The following is a 26405-nucleotide window of genomic DNA, read 5'->3' on the forward strand; positions in this document are numbered from 1 at the left end:
CGCTGATACCCTGTAATGTGACATGAACATAAAGCGTGGCTTTTCCCATCGCCCACCTTCTTATCCCAGAGGGAGGGGTCGGGGCCGGGCCCTCCGTCCGGAGGCGGTCAGTGGTGGAAGGGGAAGGGTGGAAGGGATTAAGGAACCCTGAGTGAAGACAGCTCAGCGGCCCTAACTGCCCCGATCTTTCAGACTCTGTGGAAGCAAGGAAGCCCAAGTACCTGTAGTGCCAACGTCTCCTCCGAACCCTGGTCGGAGGTTTTCAGCAATTAGGTAGAGGATGTAGTGGGCATCCCCTTGCGCTTACTGCGGATGTCGACGGACAGATCCTCCCCAGGCCCCGCCACGGTGCTCTCTGCCGCCTCATTTTCACCATTTTGTCCGAGGCTCTGGTCACCGACCATTTTTCTCTAGGATGGGAAACTCACCGTGGAGCCTTCATTAAGAGGGTCTCACTGACGTCCCCCGCGGTTATTAAACAACCTCTCAAAGGTGGAAGGGGGACTCCCCGTTCCTTTGCTTCGAGGCCTATTATTAGCGAAAACAATTCTCTCTCTCTCATCGTTAAAAGGTCCGCAGCGGAAGGCCAGAGGAAAGATCATCAGGAAGAATCGAGGAGGCGTTGGCGGATCTTGGCCTCTTCGTTATTCGCCTTTGTCTCGTTGCTCAGGTCCCGATCTGTCAAAACTGAAAACAGCAGTGACACATTTTAACCACCGAAACAAGGCCGCTGGGCGTTCACATCGGCTGTCTTCAACGCTGAGGGACGTTAGTTGATTTAGAGTTGGAAAATACACCTGGTGATGCCATTTCTTTGCTAGGTTATTTCAGGGAGTCAAAGTCCAGTAAAATCACCGCCCCCCGAATCTGCCCCTTAATCATCCAGGTCCCTCCGCCAACCCATCCCACTCCTGGGCAGGAACACCTGCCCTTTCGGAGACTCTGCGGGAACTGACCGCCCCTAGGTGAGGGCCTGGACCCGTGGCGGGGTGGCAGCGCAGCCAGAAGAGGCGACAGCTCCTGAGCTGGCCCGAACAGGAAAGTCGCAGTTGACAGCTGCGGCGCAGCTGCAGGGGGAAGAGGGTCATCCTCCTTCCGCCCACCCCAAGAGGACTCAGGAATGTTCCCCGCCGACCGTCCAGGAGGCCCGGAGACCGGGTATCAGCCCTATTTTACGGTCGAGTAAACTGAGGCACCAAGAGATCAGGTGTCAGAGCAGGCCCAGCGCAGCAGCTGTAGCCCCGAACACCTCAGACCGATGACTGCACGGGGCAACGGCCGGAGAGAGGGAACCCAAGATGGAGAAGAGAGAGGTGACAACCCCGCCCTCGGGCTCCCCGGGAAAGGGGGCCCCCGAGAGCCCGTCGTACCTTTGAGTTCCCCGGGGCTGTTGGCGGGGGTCTCCGGCTCGGCCTCCTCCCCGGACTTGCCCTCCCTCCCGTCCACGACGTCGGTCTTGATGGTGCCCAGGTTGGTCAGCAGGATCATGGGGTCGACCCCCGGGCCGCTGCTCTTGATGTTCTCCAGCACCTTGAGGCACTTGTAGGACTTGAGCTCGCTGATGTTCTCTTCCAGGAAGAGGTGGTAGAGGCTCAGGTCGTCGTACTCCTCCGACTTGAAGCGCAGGACGTCGAAGGTGGGCAGGATCTCGTAGACCTTGAGGACGTCGGTCTTCTGGCGGTAGGGGACGAACAGGGTGTAGACCACGACGGGGGCCAGGGCCGCGTACACGACGAGGTTCAGGAAGCTGAGCAGCCGGAACACGCCGACGGCCACCAGCTTGCACTGGAACTGTTCGGGGACGGTGCTGTCATTTCTCAAGATGCCCGACTTGATGCTGCAGACGAACTCGTCGGACAGCGAGGACAGGCTGATGTAATAGCCCAGGTAGACGCACGCCAGCAGGATGATCAGGAATGTCAGCACGCGGCAGAAGAGATACTTGACGATTAAGTTTTTGGACCGCTTCTTTGTCTTCAAGTACTGTTCCACTATTGGGTACTTGAAGTGGTTTTCAGGTATCTCCCACACACTAAAAAAAAAAAAAATCGGAAAGATAGGTTACTTAGAGAGAAAGCTGTAAATAAACTTGAGGCAGGGGTACACAGAGAGGGTACGTGTGTAGGATCGCTCAACACAATGCCTAAAAACACACACACACACAGAGGAGCTCTTTCACCCCCTTAAATTCTCAATTATTGCAGCCTGCACTGGAGACCCAATCCTACCCAAAGTTTTCTGTAGGAAAAATCACTCTTAGAAACATGAATGGATTCCTGGAGCCCTGGATCCCTCCTCCTGGTTTTTCTAGCAGATACGGTGAGTGTCCAGGGGCAATGACAAGCAGGGGGACCTAGTATTAAGATCATGAGTCTGGGAGTCAGAGAACCTGGGTTCAAAACCCAGCTCTGCCACTGTTATGTGATGGTGGGCAAGTCACTTCACTTCTGGGTGCCTCCGTTTTCTTACCTGCAAAATGGGGATTCAGTGCCTATTGTCCCTCCTCAGAGTAAGCCAAATGTGGGGCAGGGATTCTCTATAACCTGAATGGTATTATTATTGAACTTGTTAAGCCCCTATTATGTGCCAAGCACCGTACTGAGTGCTGGGGTAAATGCCAGTCCCTGTCCCACATGGGCTCACAGTCTACGTAGAAGGGAGTAGGATTCAACCCCCATTTTACAGATGAGGCAACTGAGGAGCTAAATGTCTTGATGACCAAGATCACACAGCAAACACGTGGCAGAGCTGGGATTAGAATTCAGCTCCACTGAGCTCTTTCACGCTAGGCCACGCTTGCTTTTTGTATCTACCTCAATGCTTGGCCCATAGTAAGTGCCTCACAAATACCCTATTGCTCTTATGACCGCACAGCGCCGAGAGGGGCAATATCCAATTGGAATAATAATGGTGACACTAAGCGCTTACTATACACCCAGAACTGTGCGAAACACTGGGGTAGACACGAGATCATCAGGTCGGACACAGTCCCTGTCCCTCGAGGGGCTCACAGTCAAAGGTGGAGGGATAGCAGGTATTTTAACCCCCATTTTACAGATGAGGAAACCGAGACCCAGAAGTGAAGTGACTTACCCAAGATCACACAGCAGGCTAGTGGCAGAGGCAGGATCAGAACCCAAATCTCCTGATGCCTGGGCTCTTTCCCTTGGGCCCCACATACCCAAAAAGGATCCCAAGAGCCTCGGTGAGGAAGGGGGGAGAAGGTGGGGGGCGAGCTGGCTGCCCCCCCGGCCTTACCTCTGGCCGCCGTTGTCGTTCAGGGCCAGGACGGAGCTGGCCGCGTCGCGCACGTCGATGTCGCGGAAGCTCTTGGCCGCCTTGATGGCCCGGTTGTACACCTTGTCTAGCTCCTCCATGATGAACTTCATGTCGGAGCAGAGGTGAGGCGCCGCTGTGAAGCGCCAGAAGAGGCTGGGCAGGTAGAGCAGGATGGCCACCAGCAGCAGAATGTATGGGAAGAACTATGAGGGGGGGAAAAAAGAGAGAGCGTGATGGCGCACAAAGTCCAGCCTGCAACCCTAACACGGAGCACGGGCGACCACGCCTGAAACGGGAGCTGGGGGGAAAGAAAAGCACTAGTTCGGAGGCTTAGATCTTTCCCTGTCCTCCGGCCTCCCCACTCCCCCCTCAAGTCAGAAGACCGGATCCCTCAGGGCCTCGCCTGTGGTCCTCTTTCCTCCGCTGGGCGGGCGGGCTGGCTGCCTGGGGAAACTCTCCATCTGTGCCATTGCCATCCTTTCCATCATCCACTTCGCTCCCCTGCCGGGAGCCCAGCCTCTCCACTCCGGGGCTGGATTCCCTGAAAACGGGCTCCAGTACTTTTCCTTTCAGTAACCTTAAATAATACGGACCGTCTTGAGAGGGGGCTCTGAAGAGAAGGGGAAAGGTGTGAGCCTGGCCTAAACAGCATCTCCTTTTAGATGGGGAGTGCAGGGGGCCGGAGGGCCGGGGGGAGATGTCTTTCCGAGCCAGGCACGTAGCTCCGGGAGACGGAGGGGACGCTTTCTGCCTTTCCGAGGGTTAAGTCTCTACTTTAGTATACCAAAATGTCACCACATTTGGAAATCTCGCAGGGGGGAAGCGTGCTCTGTAAGGGGAAAAGCAGGTTCCTTTCCCAAATGCAGAGATGATCGATGCTGTACTACCATCTAGCGGTGCTTATCGTGAAATCTTCCAACTTTAGGACCGGTCGGTGAGAGGAAAACCAATAGAGAGTGTTCCCCCGGGGAATGAACTCTTCTGCCTTTCCCTCGTGAGGAAACCAACAAGCCCCTTTTCCTCTAATCTCCCACCTCCTCCGCTGCGCTCAAGTCCTAGCCAGACCCTAGTCAGCATCTGATGTCCAGTTCTGTTCTCAGTTCGTGCACTGGTACTTGCTGAGCGCCTGCCAAGCCAGTACAAAGCACCGGATGAAGCACAGGAGAAGAGTTTGGTGGAAGATATAGAAGATGGGTTCCCCAGGGTGGTGACTGCGGGCGGTGGGTTTGAGGGTGGAGGGTAAGGACTCTAGATTGAGGTGACAAGAACCGGGACTATTTAGGCTGGAGGACAGGGGCCAGAGGCTTCGGAAGCCCAGATCCCACTGAGCCGGGAATCTCGAGGCTCCCGCCCTGCCTGGGGTTCCCTAATGGCTTCAGGCATCATCCTGAGGCTCTTCAAATGTTTGCAGTCAGGGGCTGAAACAAAGAGGAGGGTGACCACCTGCCCCCACTTCAAAGTTACCCCTTGAAGACAGAGCAGGGAGGACAGTGGGATATGGAAGCACCTCCTTTGGGGGGGAGGGAGCACGGTTATGAAGCTCTGGAATGTGGTGGCACTCGGGGAATTTTGCTGGAAAGGCGAGCTTTCCTCTCTGGGGGGCAGGGGGATCTGCATTTAAGGCTCCTTCGATCTACCGGTAATATTTGCTGAGCACTTAACGGAGTGCAGAGCACTGTACGAAGCACTGGGGAGAGTACGCTACGGAGTTCGTAGACACGTTCCCTGCCCACAACAAGCTTACACTCTACACAGAGGGAGTCTCTGTCATCCAAATCTGTCTACTCCCCCCTCCCCCGCTTTCTCCACTTGACAGTCGACTGCATGTTACCCTGACCTCGAACCATGTTGGTTAACAAGCACTCCCTCTGACCACTCAGAGCTTAACTCGAGACCACAAACAGAAAAGCGCAATTCAAGAGAGATGCTTGCGAGGCAACGGGCGGTTGGCATCGCAATAAGACAAATGCCATGAAGTCACGCTCAGAGAAGCCAGAATGAGTCAGATCCCCGTTTTTCCCTTCTTTAAAACTGGCACTGGCTTCCGCGCCCGGTGAGTCCAGAATAAAGCTGAGTGGATGCCAGCACTTAGCTTTTCAGACTGCAACAAGCCGACAGATTTGCTGCTTGCTGATTCTTGGCTCTGCCCGCGAGGGCTATACAAACGCTCGCTTATTTTCGTGATGACTAAGAAATGGTGGCTGGCACAGACAGGATCCTCTCTCCCTCTGGAGAGGCTTTTCCGGATTCGGTCATTAACGGGGTGCTTTCTTCACGGAAAACACCATCGGCACGCTACAGGAAAAGTTTCTTGATCCTCAAAAATTCTTAAATGCTGCCTTCGCCCTAAGCTCCTTCAAGGCACAGATTGTGTAACTCGATTGTACTCTCCCAAGTGCAGCGTTCTGCATACTGCAGACCGGAAACTCCTTAACGGTAGGGATCGGATCGACTAACTCTACCGCACTCTCCCAAGTGCTTAGCCGAGTGCTCTACACCCGGTAGCGTGTAAGCTTCTTGAGGAAAGGAGTCCGGCTTACTAACGCTATTGCTCTTTCCCCAGCGCTCGGTACACTGCTCTGCACACAGTAAGTGCTCAATAAATAGGACTGATTGATTTTCTACTCTGCCCAGAGTAGGTGTTCAATAAATACCCACACTTGGGCAACATCACAGAGTCCTTGGGCCTCTCTGGTATGCCCGGTACATCTCCACAGAGAACCACCAGGGAAGGGCTGAGGTGGTCTCCCAACCCTACATGATCAGAACTTCTAGTACTTCCTAGATGTCTGATCAATCAATTGCAATTATTGACCATTTACTACGTGTAGATCCTGTACTGAGCCTTTGGGAAAGAACAACCGTGGCTCAGTGAAAGAGCCTGGGCTTCGGAGTCACGGGTCATGGGTTCTAATCCCGGCTCCGCCACCTGTCAGCTGTGCGACTTTGGGCAAGTCGCTTAACTTCTCGGTGCCTCAGTTACCTCATCTGTAAAATGGGGATGGAGACTGTGAGCCTCACATGGGACAACCTGATTAACCTGTATCTATTCCAGCTCTTAGAACAGTGCTCGGCCCATAGTAAGCGCTGAACAGATCCCAACATCATAATTATTATTATTAACAATATAACAGAGTTGGTAGATGTTCTCTGCCCACAACAAGCTTAGAGTGCAAATTCCCAGAGGGCGGGGATCTATCTGGTCTTCATCTTTTATCGTGCTCTGCCGAGTGCTCAGCTCGGTATTCTGCCTGGAGTAGTTGAGAAGCCACCTACCGAGGTTAGGAGGCTAACTAGGTGAGAGCCCGGGCCTGCGAGTCAGAGGAAATGGGCTTTAATCCCAGCTCGGCCACTTGCCTGCTGTCTGACTTTGGGCCAGTTGCCCTCCCTGACTAAGCCCTCCTTTCCTCTTCTCCCACTCCCTTTTGCGTCGTCCTGACTTGCTCTCCTGACTTGCTCCCTTTATTCATCCCCCCTCGCAGCCCCACAGCACTTCTGTTGAGAAGCATGAGAAGCAGCGTGGCTCAGTGGAAAGAGCCCGGGCTTGGGAGTCAGAGGTCATGGGTTCGAATCCCGGCTCGGCCACTTGTCAGCTGTGTGACTGTGGGCGAGTCACTTCACTTCTCTGGGCCTCAGTTACCTCATCTGTAAAATGGGGATTAACTGTGAGCCTCACGTGGGACAAACTGATTACCCTGTATCCACCCCAGCGCTTAGAACCGTGCTCTGCACATAGTAAGCGCTTAACAAATACCAACATTATTAATCTGTCCATATCTGTCATTTATTTCTATTACTGTCTGTCTTCCCCCTCTAAACTGTAAGCTCACTTTGGGCGGGGAAGGTGTCTGTTGTTTATTGCTATATTGTACTCTCCCAAGCGCTTAGTACAGTGCTCTGCACACAGTAAGCGCCCAATAAATATAACTGAATGAATGAAAGTCACTTCAGTTTCCTCATCTATAAAAGGGGGGGATTCGACACCTGTTCTCCCTCCTACTTATGACTTATACGTCCGACCTACCTTGACCCTGCCCCAGCGCACGGCACGTAGTAAATGTTTAACAAATAGCTCTATTATTATTATTATCACTAATAAATACCACTGCCAGATTATTATTATCCCCAGTCACGGAACAGGGGCCGGGGTTACGAGCAAATACCTTGTGCAGCCAGAGGGGAAGGTTGCCCGAGTCGCTCTGGGAAAAATGCTTCTGTTGGACGGCGGCCCAGCAGTAGGAGTCCACGAATGCTCCCTGGCGCCACGAGAAAGTGCTCGGGGAGAAGCAGCTTATCTGGGTCCCTGGGGAAACCAAACGGAGCGCGTCAGCAAACAGAAATGCCAGCTTCCCCCCCACACCCCTCCTCGCCAACGGTCAGAAAGGAACGGTCAAGAGGGATGGGAGAGGGGGAAAATAAGAAAAACTGGCCCGGGGCTACCAACAGCTTTTGGCGGGGGAGGAAGGGCAGCTCACATAACCCCCTAACAATAATAATAATAATGATAACAGTATTTGTTAAGGGCTTACTATGTGCCAGGCACTGCTCTAAGCACTGGGGTAGATACAAGACAATCGATTTGGACACAGTCCCTGTCCCACAGAGGGCTCAGTCTTAAACCCCATTTTACAGAACTGAGGCAGAGAAGTTAAGTGACTTGCCCAAGTTCACACAGCAGACAAGTGGCGGTGCTTGCTGTAGACTGTACGGTCGTCGTGGGCAGGGAATGTGTCTGTATACTGTTGTACTGGACCTTCCCAAGCGCTTAGTACAGTTCTCTGCACACAGTATGCTCACTAAATACAAATGAATGCGGAAGCAGTTGAAGGGTGGAGCGGCAATTCTGAAAGGGTATGAGCTCCTCCTTGTTGTTCCCTGAGGGGAGGAATCTCGGCCTCCTTTAGAATAATAATAATTATGGTATTTGTTAAGCACTTACTATGTGCCGAGCACTGTTCTAAGCGCTGGGGTAGATACAGGGTAATCAGATCGTCCACGTGGGGCTCACATTTTTTAATCCCCATTTTTACAGATGAGGTAACTGAGGCACAGAGAAGTTAAGTGACTTGCCGAAGGTCACAGAGCAGACAAGTGGCAGAGCCGGGATTAGAACCCACGTCCTCTGACTCCCAAGCCCGGGCTCTTTCCACTAAGCTACGCTGCTTCTCTAATAATAATAATATAATATTATGATTTAATTTATATAATTTATAATAATGCTGCTTGTTAATCACTTAGTACAGTGACAGTTAAGGGACTGTACTAAGCACTGGGGTGGATACAAGCCAATAGTAGGCACGTTCCCTGCACACAAGGAGCTCTTTCCCCTTATCCAGGCCTCTATCCACAATAAATGAATAAATTTATTGAGAACTTGCAGTGCGCAGAGCACTCCACTAAATGCTGGGGAGAGTACAACAGTTGGTAGGCATGTTCCCTGCCCACAAGGAGCTTACAGTTCAGAGAGGTGCTAAACCCTAACAATCCTGCTTTTCTCTCCTAAGCAAACCAACTCACTGGGCATCATTCCTTGCTCTCCCTAAACACCAACATCTTGCTCAGCCCTTCAGTGTGGCTTAATTGAAAGAGCCCGGGCTTGGGATTCGGAGGTTGTGGGTTCTAATCCTGTTCCGCTGCTTGTCAGCTGTGTGACCTTGGGCAAGTCACTTAACCTCTCTGGGCCTCAGTTACCTCATCTTTAAAATGGAGATGAAGACTGCGAGCCCCACGTGGGACAACCTGATGACCTTGTATCTACCCCAGTGCTTGGCACATAGTAAGCGCTTAATAAATACCAACATTATTATTATTATTCCTTCCAGTCTAGAACACCCTCCTCCTTCTCTCCCCAACTTCAAAGCCTTGTAACCCACCTGCTCTAAGTGCTTAACAATAATAATAATAATGGGTTTTGCTCCTAAAATGGAGGGGCTGGCTATGCCAATCCAGAACCCATGACCTTCTGACTCCCAGGACCTTGCTCCTTCTGTCCCCTCCCAAGCGCTTAGTACAGTACACAAGGTGCCCAATAAATACTGCTGAATGGTTGATTCATTCATTCCATCGTATTTACTGAGCGCTTACTGTGTGCAGAGCACTGTACTAAGCGCTTGGAAAGTACAATTCAGCAACAGAGGGAGATATTCCCTGCCCACACCGGGTTTACGGTCTAGAAGGGGGAAGACAAGACATCAAAACAAGTAACCAAGCATCAATATAAATAAATAGAATTATAAATATACATTAAAACAAGTAACCAGGCATTAATATAAAAAATAGAACTATGGATATGTGTATATATACGTAAGTGCCACGGGACGGGGCTGGGGGCAAAGGGAGTAAATCGAGGTGATGCGGGAGGGATGGGAAGCTGAGGAAAAGGGGGGCTTGGGAAGGCCTCTTGTCCGCCGCTTGTCACCTGTGTGGCTTTGGGCAATCACTTAACTTCCCTGCGCCTCAGTTCCCTCATCTGTAAAATGGGCATTAAGACCGTGAGCCCCACGTGAGACGACCTGTTCACCTTGCGTCCTCCCTAGTGCTTAGAACAGTGCTTCACACATAGTAAGCACTTAAATACTATCATTATTATTAATCCAGTAAGCTTCTTATTAAAAAAAAAGACCAGCATTTTTTCCAATCAAGTTCTCCTTTTATCATCGTTTCCTTTTCTAAAATTAAATATCCTCTCCCTGTGGGCCTATCTTTTTCCCCACTCTTCCTGTCCCCTGCCTCTCCTCCCACTCCAGCAAGAACAGTGCAGTAAACTTGATCAATTTTAGAGGGTTAAGGTTAGAGCGGCTCTCCTGTCACCTACTGGAAATTAAATGACCTTTCCTTGCTGGCTCTAAGAGTAGCTGTTTCAGATAAAAACAAAATAAAAACACCCCAAAACAAACAAAAAAAAACCCAAACAAAACAACCTAACAATCATCCACCTTGTCCAGAAACCTTTCCTCCACCTCTAAACTATGTGCTCACTGCAGGGAGGGAATGTGTCGTCTGATTTTGTTATAATGTACTCCCCCAAGCACTCAGTATGGAGATCTGCACACAGTAGACACTCAATAAATACGATGAATTAATCTCTACACACAGCAGACACTCAATAAATACGATGAATTAATCTCTTCCCAAACAGCCAGTCGGAATAACCAGTCTCCCAGGCCTAATAATGATGGCATTTGTTAAAGCGCTTACTATTCATTCATTCAATTGTACTTATTGAGCGCTTATTGTGAGCGGAGCACTGTACTAAGCGCTTGGGAGAGTACAATGCAACCGTAAACAGACACATTCCCCTGCCTACAACGAATTTAGTATGTGCCAAGCACTCTTCTAAGAGCTGGGGTAGACACAAGCTACTCCCTGCCCTAGTTTTACAGCTTCCCCAATCCATTATCTCATCTTTTTTTTTTCATTTTGGACGGACCTACGGGATACACCTCGTCCATTTTAATTTTAATTAAACTTAATTTTCATTTAAGTTAGAATTTCTACCCAAAGGAATTCCAAGGTGCTCCTCTTAGCTGCTAAAATTTTCATGTTACGGCTTTATTTGGCCCCCTCATACAGTTCCACCCTCCCACGCTTTAACACTTTGCTTTTTGGGCAGTGGTTTCACTTTTTTAAAATAAAAATAAATTGTGGTATTTGTTATCCCCACCGCACTCGAAGAGGCCGGTATTAGAGAAGCAGCACGGCCTAGTGGCAAGTGCACGGCTTGGGAGTCAGAGGACGTGAGTTCTGATCCTGCCTCTGCCACTTGTCTGCTGTGTGGCGTTGGAAAGTTCATTCATTCATTCAATAGTATTTATTGAGCGCTTACTATGTGCAGAGCACTGTACTAAGCGCTTGGGATGAACAAGTCGGCAACAGATAGAGACAGTCCCTGCCGTTTGACGGGCTTACGGTCTAATCGGGGGAGACGGACAGACGAGAACAATGGCGATAAACAGCGTCAAGGGGAAGAACATCTCGTAAAAACAATGGCAACTAAATAGAATCAAGGCGATGTACAATTCATTAACAAAATAAATAGGGTAACGAAAATATATACAGTTGAGCGGACGAGTACAGTGCTGTGGGGATGGGAAGGGAGAGGTGGAGGAGCAGAGGGAAAAGGGGAAAATGAGGCTTTAGCTGCGGAGAGGTAAAGGGGGGATGGCAGAGGGAGTAGAGGGGGAAGAGGAGCTCAGTCTGGGAACGCCTCTTGGAGGAGGTGATTTTTAAGTAGGGTTTTGAAGAGGGAAAGAGAATCAGTTTGGCGGAGGTGAGGAGGGAGGGCGTTCCGGGACCGCGGGAGGACGTGACCCGGGGGTCGACGGCGGGATAGGCGAGACCGAGGGACGGCGAGGAGGTGGGCGGCGGAGGAGCGGAGCGTGGGGGGTGGGCGGTAGAAAGAGAGAAGGGAGGAGAGGTAGGAAAGGGGCAAGGTGATGGAGAGCCTCGAAGCCTAGAGTGAGGAGTTTTTGTTTGGAGCGGAGGTCGATAGGCAACCACTGGAGTTGTTTAAGAAGGGGAGTGACATGCCCAGATCGTTTCTGCGGGAAGATGAGCCGGGCAGCGGAGTGAAGAATAGACCGGAGCGGGGCGAGAGAGGAGGAAGGGAGGTCGGAGAGAAGGCTGACACAGTAGTCTAGCCGGGATATAACGAGAGCCCATAATAGTAAGGTAGCCGTTTGGGTGGAGAGGAAAGGGCGGATCTTGGCGATATTGTAGAGGTGAAACCGGCAGGTCTTGGTAACGGATAGGATGTGTGGGGTGAACGAGAGGGACGAGTCAAGGATGACACCGAGATTGCGGGCCTGAGAGACGGGAAGGATGGTCGTGCCATCCACGGTGATAGAGAAGTCTGGGAGAGGACCGGGTTCGGGAGGGAAGATGAGGAGCTCAGTCTCGCTCATGTTGAGTTTTAGGTGGCGGGCCGACATCCAGGTGGAGACGTCCCGGAGGCAGGAGGAGATGTGAGCCCGAAGGGAGGGGGAGAGGACATGGGCGGAGATGTAGATCTGCGTGTCATCTGCGTAGAGATGGTAGTCAAAGCCGTGAGAGCGGATGAGTTCGCCGAGGGAGTGAGTGTAAATGGAGAACAGAAGAGGGCCAAGAACTGACCCTTGAGGAACTCCAACAGTTAAAGGATGGGAGGGGGAGGAGGCTCCAGCGAAGGAGACCGAGAATGATCGGCCAAAGAGGTAAGAGGAGAACCAGGAGAGGACGGAGTCCGTGAAGCCAAGGTGAGATAAGGTATGGAGGAGGAGGGGATGGTCGACAGTCTCAAAGGCAGCAGAGAGGTCAAGGAGGATCAGAATGGAGTAGGAGCCATTGGATTTGGCAAGAAGGAGGTCATGGGTGACCTTAGAGAGAGCAGTCTCGGTAGAGTGGAGGGGACGGAAGCCAGATCGGAGGGGGTCTAGGAGAGAATGGGAGTTAAGGAATTCTAGGCATCGATTGTAGACGACTCGTTCTAGGATTTTGGAAAGGAAGGGTAGTAGGGAGATAGGACGATAACTGGAGGGGGAAGTGGGATCAAGAGCGGGTTTTTTTAGGATGGGGGGGACGTGGGCATGTTTGAAGGCAGAGGGGAAGGAGCCCTTGGAGATTGAGTGGTTAAAAATAGAAGTTAAGGAAGGGAGGAGGGCAGGGGCGATGGTTTTAAGAAGGTGAGAGGGAATGGGGTCCGAGGCGCAGGTGGAGGGGGTGGCACTTGCGAGGAGGGAGGAGATCTCCTCTGAGGATACTGCAGGGAAGGATGGGAAAGTATGGGAGGGGGTTGGTGGGGGGGAGGGGAGAGGCAGAGGGGTGACTTTGGGGAGCTCAGACCTGATCGTGTTGATTTTCGTGAGGAAATAGGTGGCCAGATCATTGGGGGTGAGAGATGGGGGAGGGGGAGGAACAGGGGGCCTAAGGAGAGAGTTAAAGGTCCGGAACAATCGGCGGGGGTGACGGGCGTGGGTGTCGATGAGGGAGAAGAAGCTTTGCCTGGCGGAGGAGAGGGCAGAGTTAAGGCAGGAAAGGATAAATTTGAAGTGTGTGAGGTCGGCTTGGTGCTTGGACTTTCGCCAGCAGCGCTCAGCAGCTCGAGCATAGGAGCGTAGGAGGCGGAAGGAGGAGGTGATCCAGGGCTGTGGGTTAGTGGAGTGAGAAAGTCATTTTGCTTCTCTGTGCCTCAGTGACCTCGGCTGGAAAATGGGGATTAAGACTGGGGGCCCCATGTGGGACAACCTGATCACCTAGTATCTGCCCCAGCGCTTAGAACAGGGCTCGGCACATGCTAAGCGTTTAAACAAATATCATTTTTTACATTCATTCAATCCTATGTATTGAGCGCTTACTATGTGCCGAGCACCGTACTAAGGGCTTGGAATGTACAATTCGGCACCAGATAGAGCCAATTCCTGCCCAACAACGGGCTCACAGTTGATCACCCCCATTTTACAGATGAGGAAACAGAGGCCACTGAGGTTAAATGACTTACTCAAGAACCAACACCAGGCCAGAGGCAGAACAAGGACTAGAACCCAGGTTTCCTGACTCCCACCCCCTGCTCTTTCCACTAACCTTCGCTGTCCCCTGTTTATACCCTCAACCCTCCACATATTGTTTTTCCCTCTCCAAGCTGGAGAGATCCAATAATGTCCAGGTCCTCACTAGCCGGCAAGCACCGTACATTCCAAGCGCTTAGAACAGTGCTCTGCACATAGTATGCGCTCAATAAATACTATCAAAAAAATAACAAGGCATTCCCTTTGGGCCATTTTCTTTTGGGCCTGTGGAGGAAAAACTTGCCGGACTCTGCGTTGTGTTTGAGGGGGTGGGCTAGAGACGAGTTTATTACTACGAGCCCTTCTTCTAGGGCTAGTAGGGAATGCTGGTCGACAGGCAGAGCCAGTCTGGGAGCCAAGCGCTCAGTACAGTGCTCTGCACATGGTAAGGGCTCAATAAATACGACTGAATGAGTCAAGGCCAGCTCAACTCTGATTAATGCGGAGCTTCTTTATATGCAATACAGCATCTCATTTCATCAAGAAGTAAAAAACCTGATAAATTAGATCCCAAGGTCCTTAAATCCCATTGAAGAACAGACCAGGGAGTCCTGATTAGAGAAGCAGCGTGGCTCGGTGGAAAGAACCCGGGTTTGGGAGTCGGAGGTCGTGGGTTCTAATCCCGGTTCCGCCGCTTGTCTGCCGTGTGACCTTGGACAAGCCACTTCACTTCTCTGTGCCTCAGTTACCTCATCTGTAAAATGGGGATTAAGACTGTGAGCCCCACGGGGGGCAACCTACTTACCTTGTATCTATCCCAGCACTTAGAAGAGTGCTTGGTACATAGTAAGCACTTAAGGAATACCATCATTACACTAGTGAGCTCTGGCATTTATTAAAGCTCTTACTATGGGCCAAAGCCCCGTGCTAAGCACTCTGCATAGTTACAAAGATTCCCCCTCCTAAAACTGTAAACTCATTATGGGCAGGGAATGTGTCTACCAATGCTGTTGTTTCGTACTCTTCCAAGTGCTTAACACAGTGCCCTGCACACGGTAAAGTGCTCAAATACGACGGATTGATAATCGGATGGCACCTAATCTCTGACTCCCGCAGGGCTCACAGTCTAAGGCTAATTCAACCAGACAGAACGAGCAACATTCCAAAATGAAATCATCCCAGACTGTCAACAAAATTAGCACCGGCAGAACCTTTTTTTTTTTTAAACTTGACAACAAAAGGTATCGGATTCAAATATAAAAGAAACAATAACGCAGACATCGTTTGAGGCCCCTTCTAGGTTTGGTTATCATTGGGAAATCAAACTCTGTACAAGGCCAAGAAAACAGATGAATAGAAATCACTTCTGGAATCATTTTCAGCAAGTCTGTCCTGAGAAAGTGCTGTTATTGTAATGCAAACATTCCACATCAGGAGCCTATTACCCCACACAAAGGCAAGTCAAAATGATTATTCCCCACTAAATCTACACGGATTAGAACCCAGCTACTCTGCAAAACCTTTTGAATGTCTGAAACATTTAGCAGGACCAATTTAAATAGAGTTTACCAGCGAACGACTACGCAAACATGATACTCTCCCCTTATTCTAGGAGGGTTTTGTGGGACAGGGACCTTGACCTGATCATCACGCATCTACACCAGGGCTTAGCACAAATCCTAATTAGTACTCTACAGGAACTCCACAAAAAGTTTTAAAGGTTTCCAAACAGGATTCTAAGCGAAGTTAATCACACTCCTGAATTTTAACGTGTTTGTGCTCCTCCGAACACGTTTGCAGTAGATAGATTTTAAGAAACTGCATTCTTCCATTGTTCCCAGTGTGATCCGGATAAAACAAAACGCTTATTTTCCAAAATTAAGAAAATTCCGGTGTTTATCACCCAAACAAATCATGGTTGTTACATGTTAACTAGCCCTGGCTCTACCAAGGTTGCCTGTGTGTAACCTTGGACAAGTCCCATAATAATAATAATGGTATTCGTTAAGTGCTTTCTATGTGCCAGGTACTGTACTGAGCGCTCCGCGACTCACTTTAATTACCTGTAAAATGAGGATAACATACCTCTTCCCCCTCCCTCTTAGACTGGGCATCCCTAAGTGAAAAAGGGTCCATATCTTATCTAGTTATCTCGAGACTGCCCCAGTGCTTAGCACATGATCAGCACTTAATAAACGTCCTCATCAATATAAAAGGCGCTCTGTTTTCACTAAGGCCATGGACAGCTGCCAATTTTTTTTTCCACTTAAAAGAAACCAAGTTTCTGAGTTTCTTTTTCTGACAAAACTTGTTCTGACAAAACCTCTTCATTCTTAAAGAGCCACGTTCAAAACCAGCCTACCTGCTCAAGGAAGGCTTGGCTCATCTGGCTCAAATGCTATACTGCACTCTCCGAGTGCTTAGTACAGTCCTCTGCACATAAGTGCTCAATAAATACTATGAATTGATTGATTACCAGAAAAGTGTGGCGAGATTGCCAGCTGTGCCCCTCCTTGCTCCGGCCACTGCAACTGGGCCTGGAAGGGTTCTCCCAAGATACGCGACTCCTGAGCACGTGGGCCCAGAAGGCTGATTAGTGTTCATATTATTATTATTCATTCAATCGATCGTATTTATTACGCGTTTACTGTGTGCGGAGCACTGTACTAAGCGCTTGGAACGTACAATTCGGCAACAGAGACAATCCCTGTCCAACACCGTGCTCGCTATTAAGTGCCCTCGAGTCGTTTCCGATTCATAGCGACTCCATGAATATACTTTCTCCAGAACGTCCTGGCCTCTGCCTAATCCCGCCTCCCCCACTTGTCAGCTGTGACCTTGGGCAAGTCACTTCACTTCTCTGGGCCTCAGTTCCCTCATCTGTAAAATGGAGATGATGACTGAGCCCTACGTGGGACAATCTGATTTCCTTGTATCTACCCCAGCGCTCAGAACAGGGCTTGGCACATAGTAAGCGCTTAAACACCAACATTATCATTATTTAGCGCTCAACCTGAACTAATTCCCTGAGTGGAGATGCCTGGAAGGCTCGGCCTGCTGATCCAGTCCCGCCCTCCCTGGATGCTGGCAGCATGTGTGACCGTCACAAATTACAGTCACCGCCAACAGGAAGGGCTTCTTTTTTTAAGCCCCAAGACCTACTTCGTAATGAGTGACAAGTGTATAATTGGAAGGCGGCCCTTTAATCAGTTATTTACGATTACAAGCCGGAGCTCAATGAAAAGTCAGTAGCCCCCAAAGCCCCGGCCCGGCTGGGCCCTGCCGGGCTCTGGCCCCAACTCCCGAAACCCATGAGAGGGATCCAACTAGGTCAGAGATCCGGCGTTTCACGGGGGAAACGAGGGCAGGAGCCTGGGCCTCGGCCTTACGGGGCCTGTTTATCTGTCTGTGCTCATTCCTGGACTTTCCTGCCCTGCCTGGTCCGCTCTCCACACTATGTTGCGATTTAAAACTTTGGGATCAGAGCCAAGAAACCAAAGCCAGGACCCAGTGGTGGCTTCCTCTCCGGAGCAGTGAAGTGAAACAAAATTTCACATCGCCCTGTGGGAGCCACAGGGCCCGCCGGGCTCCAGAGGCTAAAACTCCTCTCTTGCATCAGCGTGAGCTGGAAGGGCAGCATCTCCCCTCTTCCGTGACGACGGGGACGGAGCGAAGAGTCGCCTCCCTACATTCATTCATTCAATAGTATTCATTGAGCACTTACTCTGTGCAGAGCACTGTACTAAGCGCTTGGAATGGACAATTCGGCAACAGAAAGAGACAATCCCCGCCCACTGACGGGCTTACAGTCTAATCGCGGGAGACAGACGGTCAAAAAACGAGTTAATCGCGATAAATAGAATCAAGGGGATGGACACCTCACCCCCTCCCCACCCCTGGGACCTCCCCCTGCTTCCTATGTGAGGGCCCGTGGGGTCTCAAACGGGCTGCAAGAAACACCCCCACATCTCCTCCAGGAGGTCTTCCCAGACTAATAATGATGGCATTTGTTAAGCGCTTACTATGTGCAAAGCACTGTTCTAAGAGCTGGACAAAGCACCACCCCCCTTTCCTCTTCTTCCACTCCCTTCTGGTTCACCCTGACTCGCTCCCTTTGTCCTTCCCCTCTCCCAGCCCCTCAGTACTTATGTACAGAGCTGCCATTTATTTATTTGTAGTGACGTCTATCTCCCTCCCTCTATATTGTACAGAGCTGCCATTTATTTATTTGTATTGATGTCTGTCTCCCTCTGTATTGCAAGCTCGTTGTGGTCAGGGCAGGGAATGCGTCAGTTTATCGTTCATTCATTAATACAATCATTTTTTTTTGAGCGTTTACTGTGTGCACGGCACCGTACTAAACCCTTGGGAGAGTACAATACAACAATAAACTGACACATTCCCTGCCCTGACCACAATGAGTTCACAGTTGTGGGGGCGGGGCATGGAAGAAGGACATTAATAGAAATAAATTAGGGATATGAAAGTCCTGCCAAGCGCTTAGTACAGCGCTCTGCACATAGTAAGCGCTCGATAAACACTACTGAATGAATGTGGGGCTGAGGGGGCTATCGTGTGCCCACAGGGTCCGAATCCAAGAGATGCAGAAGGGAGTAGAGGAAAAGAAGGTTTAATCGAGGATGGCCTTCTGGAGATGTGATTTTAATAAGGTTTTGAAGGAGGGGAGAGGGGAAGTCTGGCAAATATGGATGGGGAGGGAGTTCCAGGCCAGAGGGAGGACAAGGGTTGGTGGTGAGATAGACGAGATTGAGGGACAGCGAGCAGGCTGGCACTAGATAAGCGGCGTGCAGGCCGGGCTGTGGTAGAAAATCAGCGGGATGGGCAAGAGGATTGGGCGCTTTTAAGTCAAGGTAAGGGGTTCCTGTTTGATGGGGAGGTGGATGGGCAACCGCTAGAAGCTGAGGACTGACTGGGGAGACGTAGAGTATGATGATAATAATAATAATAACCACGGTATTTGTAAAGCGCTTACTAGGTGCCAAGCGCTGCTCTAACGCCTCGGGCCTGGGGTCAGTATTAAAGTGCTGAAGGGGCACGGGGCCAAATGCACGGGCGATGCGGCACGGAGGGCAAATGAGGGCTTAGTCAGGGAAGGCCTCATGGAGGAGATGTCAATCTCCTTGTTGAGCGGCCTCTTCCGCAACCAAAGACCGGAGCCACCGCGGCCGTTCCGCCCGCAACTGGTGGCCATAAACCCGACCGCGAATCCCGCCTATCATCTGGAGAAAACCAGAGCACGGCCTCTCCAGCGATCCACCGGGACACGGCTACAACCGGAAGCTCCTCGCGGGCGGGGAACGAGCCTTCCAACTGTCGTAGGGAACTCTCCCAAGCGCGCGACACATTCCTCCGCACACAGTAAGCGCTCAATAAATACCATCGAAGGACTGAAGGCGACAAAAAATCCATTCCCCGTCACGGACGGCTTTAGGCTCGCGCTGCCCGGCACGTCTTTTTACCGCCCGTTTAGATGTCATATCTCACTACCCGGCACCCCATTTCACTCTACTTTCTGCTCCTGTGCATTTATTTAGCCGGCTCTAAAATACTTTGGGGTATGACGCGGCTTGAAAGAAAAAATAAACAAACACTTCCACATCTCAGTAACGTGCAGCCCTCACTCCATCCGTTTAAGAGCTTGGGGAAGACTGTTGACCTAGCTTCTCCTCAGGTGACGGCTACAACTTTCCTCGGGTCGGTGTCACACCTCCTCCTCGCCGGTGATTCATCTTGGCCACCCGGGGAATAAAATCGCAGCTAGTTTAGAAGGTAATCATTTTCAGAGGGGTAATCTGCCGCACACACACAAAGGTCAAGGAGAGGAGCGTCCCGAGAAATGATAATGATAGTAATTACGGTCCTCGTTAAGCGCTTACCTAGGGCCGCGGACTGTTGTGAGCGCTGGGGTGGATGCAAGGTAATCGGGCCGGACGGAGCCCCCGTCCCTCGTGGGGCTCACACTTGGAGTAGGAAAACCCTCTTTTTTAGACAGATGAAGCCCGTTATTGGGCAGGGATCGTCTCTATCTGTTGCCGAATTGTACATTCCAAGCGCTTAGTACAGTGCTCTGCACCTTGTAAGCGCTCAATAAATAGGACTGAATGAAGCTCATCCGTAAACCTCGAGACCGTAAATTCAGTGTGGGCAGGTAACGTGTCCGTCATGTGTAGTTTATTGAGGACACCTCGGAGAGATCAGGTCACTTCTCTCCCTCCCTTCCCTCTTTTATCTCTCTCTGTCTCTTTTCGTCTCTCTCTGTCTCTTCTAAACTTGAGCCTATTTTTCTCTTGGCCATCGCGCATCAGTAAGCTATTGTAATAACAATAATAATGTTGGTATCTGTTAAGCGCTTACTCTGTGCAGAGCACTGTTCTAAGCGCTGGGGAAGATACAGGGTAATCAGGTTGTCCCACGTGAGGCTCACAATTAATCCCCATTTTTTACAGATGAGGTAACTGAGGCCCAGAGAAGTGAAGTGACCCGCCCACAGTCACACAGCTGACGAGTGGCAGAGCCGGGAGTCGAACCCATGACCTCTGACTCCCAAGCCCGGGCTCTTTCCACTGAGCCGCGCTGCTTCCCCAGCGTGTGACAGAGAGGTGAGGGCACGTGAGCCCGTCGTTGGGTAGGGACTGTCTCTACCCGCTGCCGTACTGAACTTTCCAAGCGCTCAGTACAGTGCTCTGCACACAGTAAGCGCTCAATAAATACGGCTGAATGAACTGCACTGTCCTCTCGACACAAGCGGCGTGGCCTAATTCCTTCATTCAGTGAATGAATGGAAAGAGCACGGGTCTGGGAGTCAGAGGTCACGGGTTCGAATCCCGGCTCCGCCACTTGTCAGCCGGGCGACTGTGGGCGAGTCACTTCGCTTCTCCGGGCCTCAGTTCCCTCATCTGGAAAATGGGGATGAAGACTGTGAGCCTCATGTGGGACCACCTGATTACCCTATATCTAACCCCAGCGCTTAGAACAGTGCTCTGCACGTAGTAAGCGCTTCACAAACGCCAACATTATCATCATGTAGTAAGCGCTCAATAAATATGCCTGAATGAATAAACTGAAGCTCAGAAAAGTGAAGCGACTTGTCCAGGGTCACCGGGCAGACAACAGTAATAAAGAGTATGGTAGCTGTTAAGCGTTTACTATGCGCCAGGCACTGTACTAAGCACTGGGGTGGCCAATCAGAGGGCTCACGGTCTCCATCCCCATTTTCCAGATGAGGTGACTGAGGCCCAGAGAAGTGAGGTGACATGCCCAGGGCCCAGGCAGACAAGTGGCAGAGGCGGGATCGGAACCCAGATCCTTCTGCCACTCCTTCGGTGGTATTTAGCGGGCGCTTGCGGTACGCAGAGCACTGAGCTAAGCGCTCGGGAGAGGACAACACAACGATTAAAACTACCTGCCGGGGCCCGTCCTCTGTCCCCGAGGTCCCGCCTCTCCTCGGCCTCTCGGCTTGGGGCCATCCGTTCCAACCTATTAATAAGAATGATGGTATTTGTTAAGCGCTTACTACGTGTCAGGTACCGTACTGGGCGCTGGGGCAGAAACAAGGTAATCAGGTCGGACCCAGTCCCCGTCCTCACCCCCATTTTACAGGCGAGGAAACTGAGGGCCAGGGGAGCGGAGTGACTTGCCTAGGGTCACCCAGCGGACAGGCGGCGGAGGCGGGATTAGAACCCACGACCTTCTGACTCCCGGGCTCCCTCCGCTACGCCAGGCTGCTTCTCCTCGTGTTCCCTCTCGTTCATTGGTTCCGTCGTATTTAGCGAGCGCTTACTGCGTGCGGAGCACCGCGCTAAGCGCTTGGGAGAGGCCAATCCGGTAACAGAGAGAGACCATCCCTGCCCCAAAAGGGGCTCACGGTTTTTCCCGAGGGCTGATCGTGCGCCGGGGAGGGCACAATCTAGTCCAGCGGGGCTCAGTGGAGAGATCCCGGGCTTGGGAGTCAGAGGTCTTGGGTTCTAATCCTGCTTGTCAGCTGTGTGACTTCGGGCAAGTCACTTCTCTATGCCTCCGGTACCTAGAGAAGCAGCGTGGCTCGGTGGAAAGAGCCCCGGCTGGGGAGTCAGGGGTCGGGGGTTCGAATCCCGCCTCCGCCGCGTGCCAGCGGTGGGACTTTGGGCAGGTCACTTAGCTTCTCTGTGCCTCAGTTCCCTCATCTGGAAAATGGGGAGTAAAAACTGTGAGCCCCACGCGGGACAACCTGTTCACCTCGTATCCTCCCGGCGCTTAGAACTGAGCTTTGCACATAGTAAGCGCTTAACAGATAGCACCATTAATCAATTAACAAATATAATCCTTATTATTCTTACCGGATCCCCTCCCCAGCGCTTAGAACAGGGCTTGGCCCGTGCTCAGAGGAGCCGCGTGGCTCAGTGGCACGAGCCCGGGCTTGGGAGTCGGAGGTCGCGGGTTCGAATCCCGACTCTGCCCCTTGTCAGCTGTGTGACTGTGGGCGAGTCCCTTCACTTCTCTGGGCCTCAGCGACCTCATCTGGAAAATGGGCATTAACCGTGAGCCTCACAGGGGACAACCCGACGGCCCCTCTGTCTCCCCCAGCGCTTAGAACAGCGCTCTGCACAGAGTAAGCGCTTGACTATGGGAGCCGACGTCATTTACCAACAACTATTTGCCAGCCAACAACTACCAACATTATTAGGATCACTTGAGAGCTTAACAAATGCCACCCCGACTCTGCCCCTTGTCAGCTGTGTGACCGCGGGCAAGTCACTTCACGTCTCTGGGCCTCGGTTCCCTCATCTGTCAAATGGGGATGAAGACCGGGAGCCTCACGGGGGACAACCTCATTCCCCTCCATCTCCCCCGGCGCTTAGAACAGTGGTCCGCACGTAGGAAGCGCCCAACAAATCCCAACATTATTACGATGATGATTACCCCAGCGCTCAGCCCAGTGCTCCGCACAGAGTAAGCAGCGTGGCTCAGCGGCAAGAGCCCGGGCTGGGGAGTCAGAGGTCATGGGTTCGAATCCCCACTCTGCCGCCTGTCAGCTGTGGGACTGTGGGCAAGTCCCTTCACTTCTCTGGGCCTCGGTCACCTCATCTGGAAAATGGGGATGAAGACCGCGAGCCTCACGGGGGACAACCTCATTCCCCTGTATCTACCCCAGCGCTTAGAACGGGACTTGGCACGCAATGAGCGCTTAACAAATGCCATCATCATTGTAGGGAAGCGGCGTGACTCGGTGGCAAGAGCCCGGGCTGGGGAGGCGGAAGTCATGGGTTCGAATCCCGGCTCCGAGGCTCGTCAGCTGCGGGACCGTGGGCAAGTCACTGCTCTGGGCCTCAGTTCCCTCACCTGTCAAATGGGGATGAAGACCGGGAGCCTCACGGGGGACAACCTGATGACCCTGGATCTCCCCCAGCGCTTAGAACGGTGCTCTGCACACAGCATCCATTCATTCATTCAACAGTATTCACTGAGCGCTTATTATGTGCAGAGCACCGGCCTAAGCGCTTGGAAGGACCAGTCGGTTGGTAAGCGCTTAACAAATTCCCACATTATTACCAACTACGGGAGCCAGTTATACCGACAGCCGTACCGATAAGAATGATGACAAGGCTACCGACAACGATTTGCCAGCCAACACACTCCAACGTTATCATCAGCTCGGGGAGCCAGCATCATTCACCGACACTTATTCGGTAAATAAGAGAGGCGGCGTGGCTCGGTGGAAAGGGCCCGGGCTTGGGAGTCAGAGGTCAGGAGTTCGAATCCCCGCTCGGCCCCTTGTCAGCTGGGCGACTGTGGGCAAGTCGCGTCACTTCTCCGGGCCTCAGTTCCCTCATCTGTCAAATGGGGAAGAAGACTGCGAGCCTCACGGGGGACAACCTCATTCCCCTGCATCTCCCCCAGCGCTTAGAACAGCGCTTGGCACATGGTAAGCGCTCAACAGATTCCACCATCATTATCATTATTAACTATGGGAGCCAGTTCCACCGACAATTATATCGATAATAATGATAACCCTGCTACCGACAATGATCTGCCAGCCGACCGATTCCAACATTATCATTATTAACTCCGGGAGCCAGTTATACCCACAGTCATACCGGTAATAATGATAACGACGCTACCGACAGTGATCTGCCGGCCGTCCGATTCCAACCTCATCATCATTCTTATCTCCGGGAGCCGGTTCCAACAATCATACCAATAATAACAATGATAACAATGCTACCGACAATGATCTGCCAGCCGACCGATTCCAACCTCATCGCCATTACCAACTGCGGGAGCCAGTTATACCGACAATCGTACCGATAATAATGATAACCCTGCTACCGACAACGATCTGCCGGCCGACCGATTCCAACCTCATCATCATTCTTAACTCCGGGAGCCGGTTCCAACAATTATACCAATAATAATAATAATAATAATAATAACAATGCTACCGACAATGATCTGCCGGCCGACCGATTCCAACCTCATCATCATTATTAACTCCGGGAGCCGGTTCCAACAATTATACCAATAATAATAATAATAATAATAATAACAATGCTACCGACAATGATCTGCCGGCCGACCGATTCCAACATTATCATCATTATTATCTCCGAGAGCCAGTTACACCGACAAAAATACCGATAATAATAATAACAATGCTACCGACAATAATCTGCCGGCCAACCGATTCCAACATCATCATCATTCTTAACTCCGAGAGCCAGTTACACCGACAAAAATACCGATAATAATAATAACAATGCTACCGACAGCGTGGCGCAGTGGAAAGAGCACGGGCTTTGGAGTCAGGGCTCATGAGTTCGAATCCCAGCTCTGCCACCTGTCGGCTGTGTGACTGTGGGCAAGTCACTTCACTTCTCTGTGCCTCAGTTCCCTCCTCTGTAAAATGGGGATTAAGACTGTGAGCCCCACGTGGGACAACCTGATGACCCTGTATCTCCCCCAGCGCTTAGAACAGTGCTCGGCACATAGTAAGCGCTTAACAAATACCAACATTATTATTATTATTATTACCGACAATGATCTGCCGGCCGACCGAGTCCAACCTCATCATCCTGATTAACTCGGGGAGCCGGTTCCAACAGTTATACCAATAATAATAATGATAACGACGCTACCGACAGTGATCGGGAGCCGGTTCCACCGACCGTCGTCCCGAGAATAAGGATGACGAGGCTACCGACAACGACGGCCCGGCCGACCCCCTCCCGCCTCACCGTCCGCCGAGGGAGCCGGCGTTTAGCCCAGCGCTCTGCACGAAGCGCTCCGTCACTACGAATGAATGGGGGAGGGGGAGGGAGGGAGGGGGGGGAGGCGTCACCGATGGAGATCTCCTGCGCGAAGGCCAGCGAGATGAGCAGCAGGGGCAGCCCCACCGCCATGCAGGTGACCATCTTGTCGACGGCCAGCTCCAGTCGCAGCCCCTTGAACTTGCTCTCCGGGGGCTCCTTCAGCAGGAAGTCGGAGAAGACGTACTCGGTGGCCAGGTGGGCGATGGCCATGGTGGGCCCTGATGGCCCGGGTCCTCCTCCTCCTCCTCCTCCTCTAGGCTTCTTCCTCCCCGTCCGGAGGCCTCATGGCTCCCCCTTGGCCCCCGGCCGAAGCGGCGGGAGCGGGAGGCCGGTCCTTCCCCGTTGCGCAGGCGCACTGCCGCTCTCCTCCCCCCCCTCCTTCCCTCCTCACGGCCCCGCCCGCTACCTCCGGCCCAGGCCCCGCCCACCCCGAGCCAGCCAATGGCGAGGCCCCGAGCAGGCCGGGCCCCGCCCGCCCGGGAGAGGCCCCGCCCACTCTCCGACCGCCCAATGGCAAGGCTCCGCTCACTCCCGGCCCCGCCCCCTACTCGCAGCCGAGGCCACGCCCACTCCCGAACCAGCCAATGGGGAGGCCCCGAGCAGCCCAGGCCTCGCTCGCCCAGAAGAGGCCCCGCCCACTCTCGAACCGCCCAATGGCGAGGCCCCGAGCAACCCAGGCCCCGCCCGCCCAGAAGAGGCCCCGCCCACTCTCGAACCGCCCAATGGCGAGGCTCCGCTCACTCCAGGCCCCGCCCTCTACCCCCCCATCCGATGCCCCGCCCACCCTTGAACCGCCCTAATGGCAAGGCTCCGCTCACTCTAGTCCCCGCCCACGGAAGGCCCCGCCCCCTCTTGAACCGCCCAATGGGAAGGCCCCTCGCCCCGCAGGCCCCGCCCCCAACCGAGGCCCCGCCCACGACAGGCCCCGCCCGCTCTTGAACCGCCCAATGGCAAGGCCCCGCCCACTCCAGGTCCCGCCCACCTCAGGCCCCGCCCACTCTTGAAACGCCCAATGGCAAAGCCCCTCGCACCGCAGGCCCCGCCCCCAACCGAGGCCCCGCCCACGACAGGCCCCCGCCCGCTCTTGAACCGCCCAATGGCAAGGCCCCGCCCACTTCAGGCCCCACCCACCCCGAACCGCCCAATGGCAAGGCCCCGCTCACTCCAGGTCCCGCCCACCTCAGGCCCCGCCCACTCTCGAACCGCCCAATGGCGAGGCCCCGAGCAGCCCAGGCCCCGCCCGCCCAGAAGAGGCCCCGCCCACTCTCGAACCGCTCAATGGCAAGGCTCCGCTCACTCCAGGCCCCGCCCTCTACCCCCCCACCCGATGCCCCGCCCA

At 52.6% G+C, this 26405-nt stretch overlaps 1 protein-coding gene across 1 annotated transcript; it reads right to left on the bottom strand.

Moving 5' to 3' along the window:
• Positions 1-338: 338 nt before the first annotated feature.
• On the bottom strand, positions 339-25406 carry PANX1 (pannexin 1). Its single transcript, XM_029048435.2, has 5 exons — positions 25096-25406; positions 7443-7582; positions 3259-3482; positions 1371-2032; positions 339-687 (listed from the first exon to the last, which is right to left on the bottom strand). The coding sequence occupies exons 1-5, from the start codon at positions 25274-25276 to the stop codon at positions 602-604; spliced, it is 1293 nt and encodes a 430-aa protein (XP_028904268.1). The 5' UTR covers positions 25277-25406; the 3' UTR covers positions 339-601.
• Between the last annotated feature and the right edge of the window lie 999 nt (positions 25407-26405).

This window comes from Ornithorhynchus anatinus, chromosome 20 (assembly GCF_004115215.2).
Source record: "Ornithorhynchus anatinus isolate Pmale09 chromosome 20, mOrnAna1.pri.v4, whole genome shotgun sequence".
Classification (NCBI taxonomy): Eukaryota; Metazoa; Chordata; class Mammalia; order Monotremata; family Ornithorhynchidae; genus Ornithorhynchus; species Ornithorhynchus anatinus.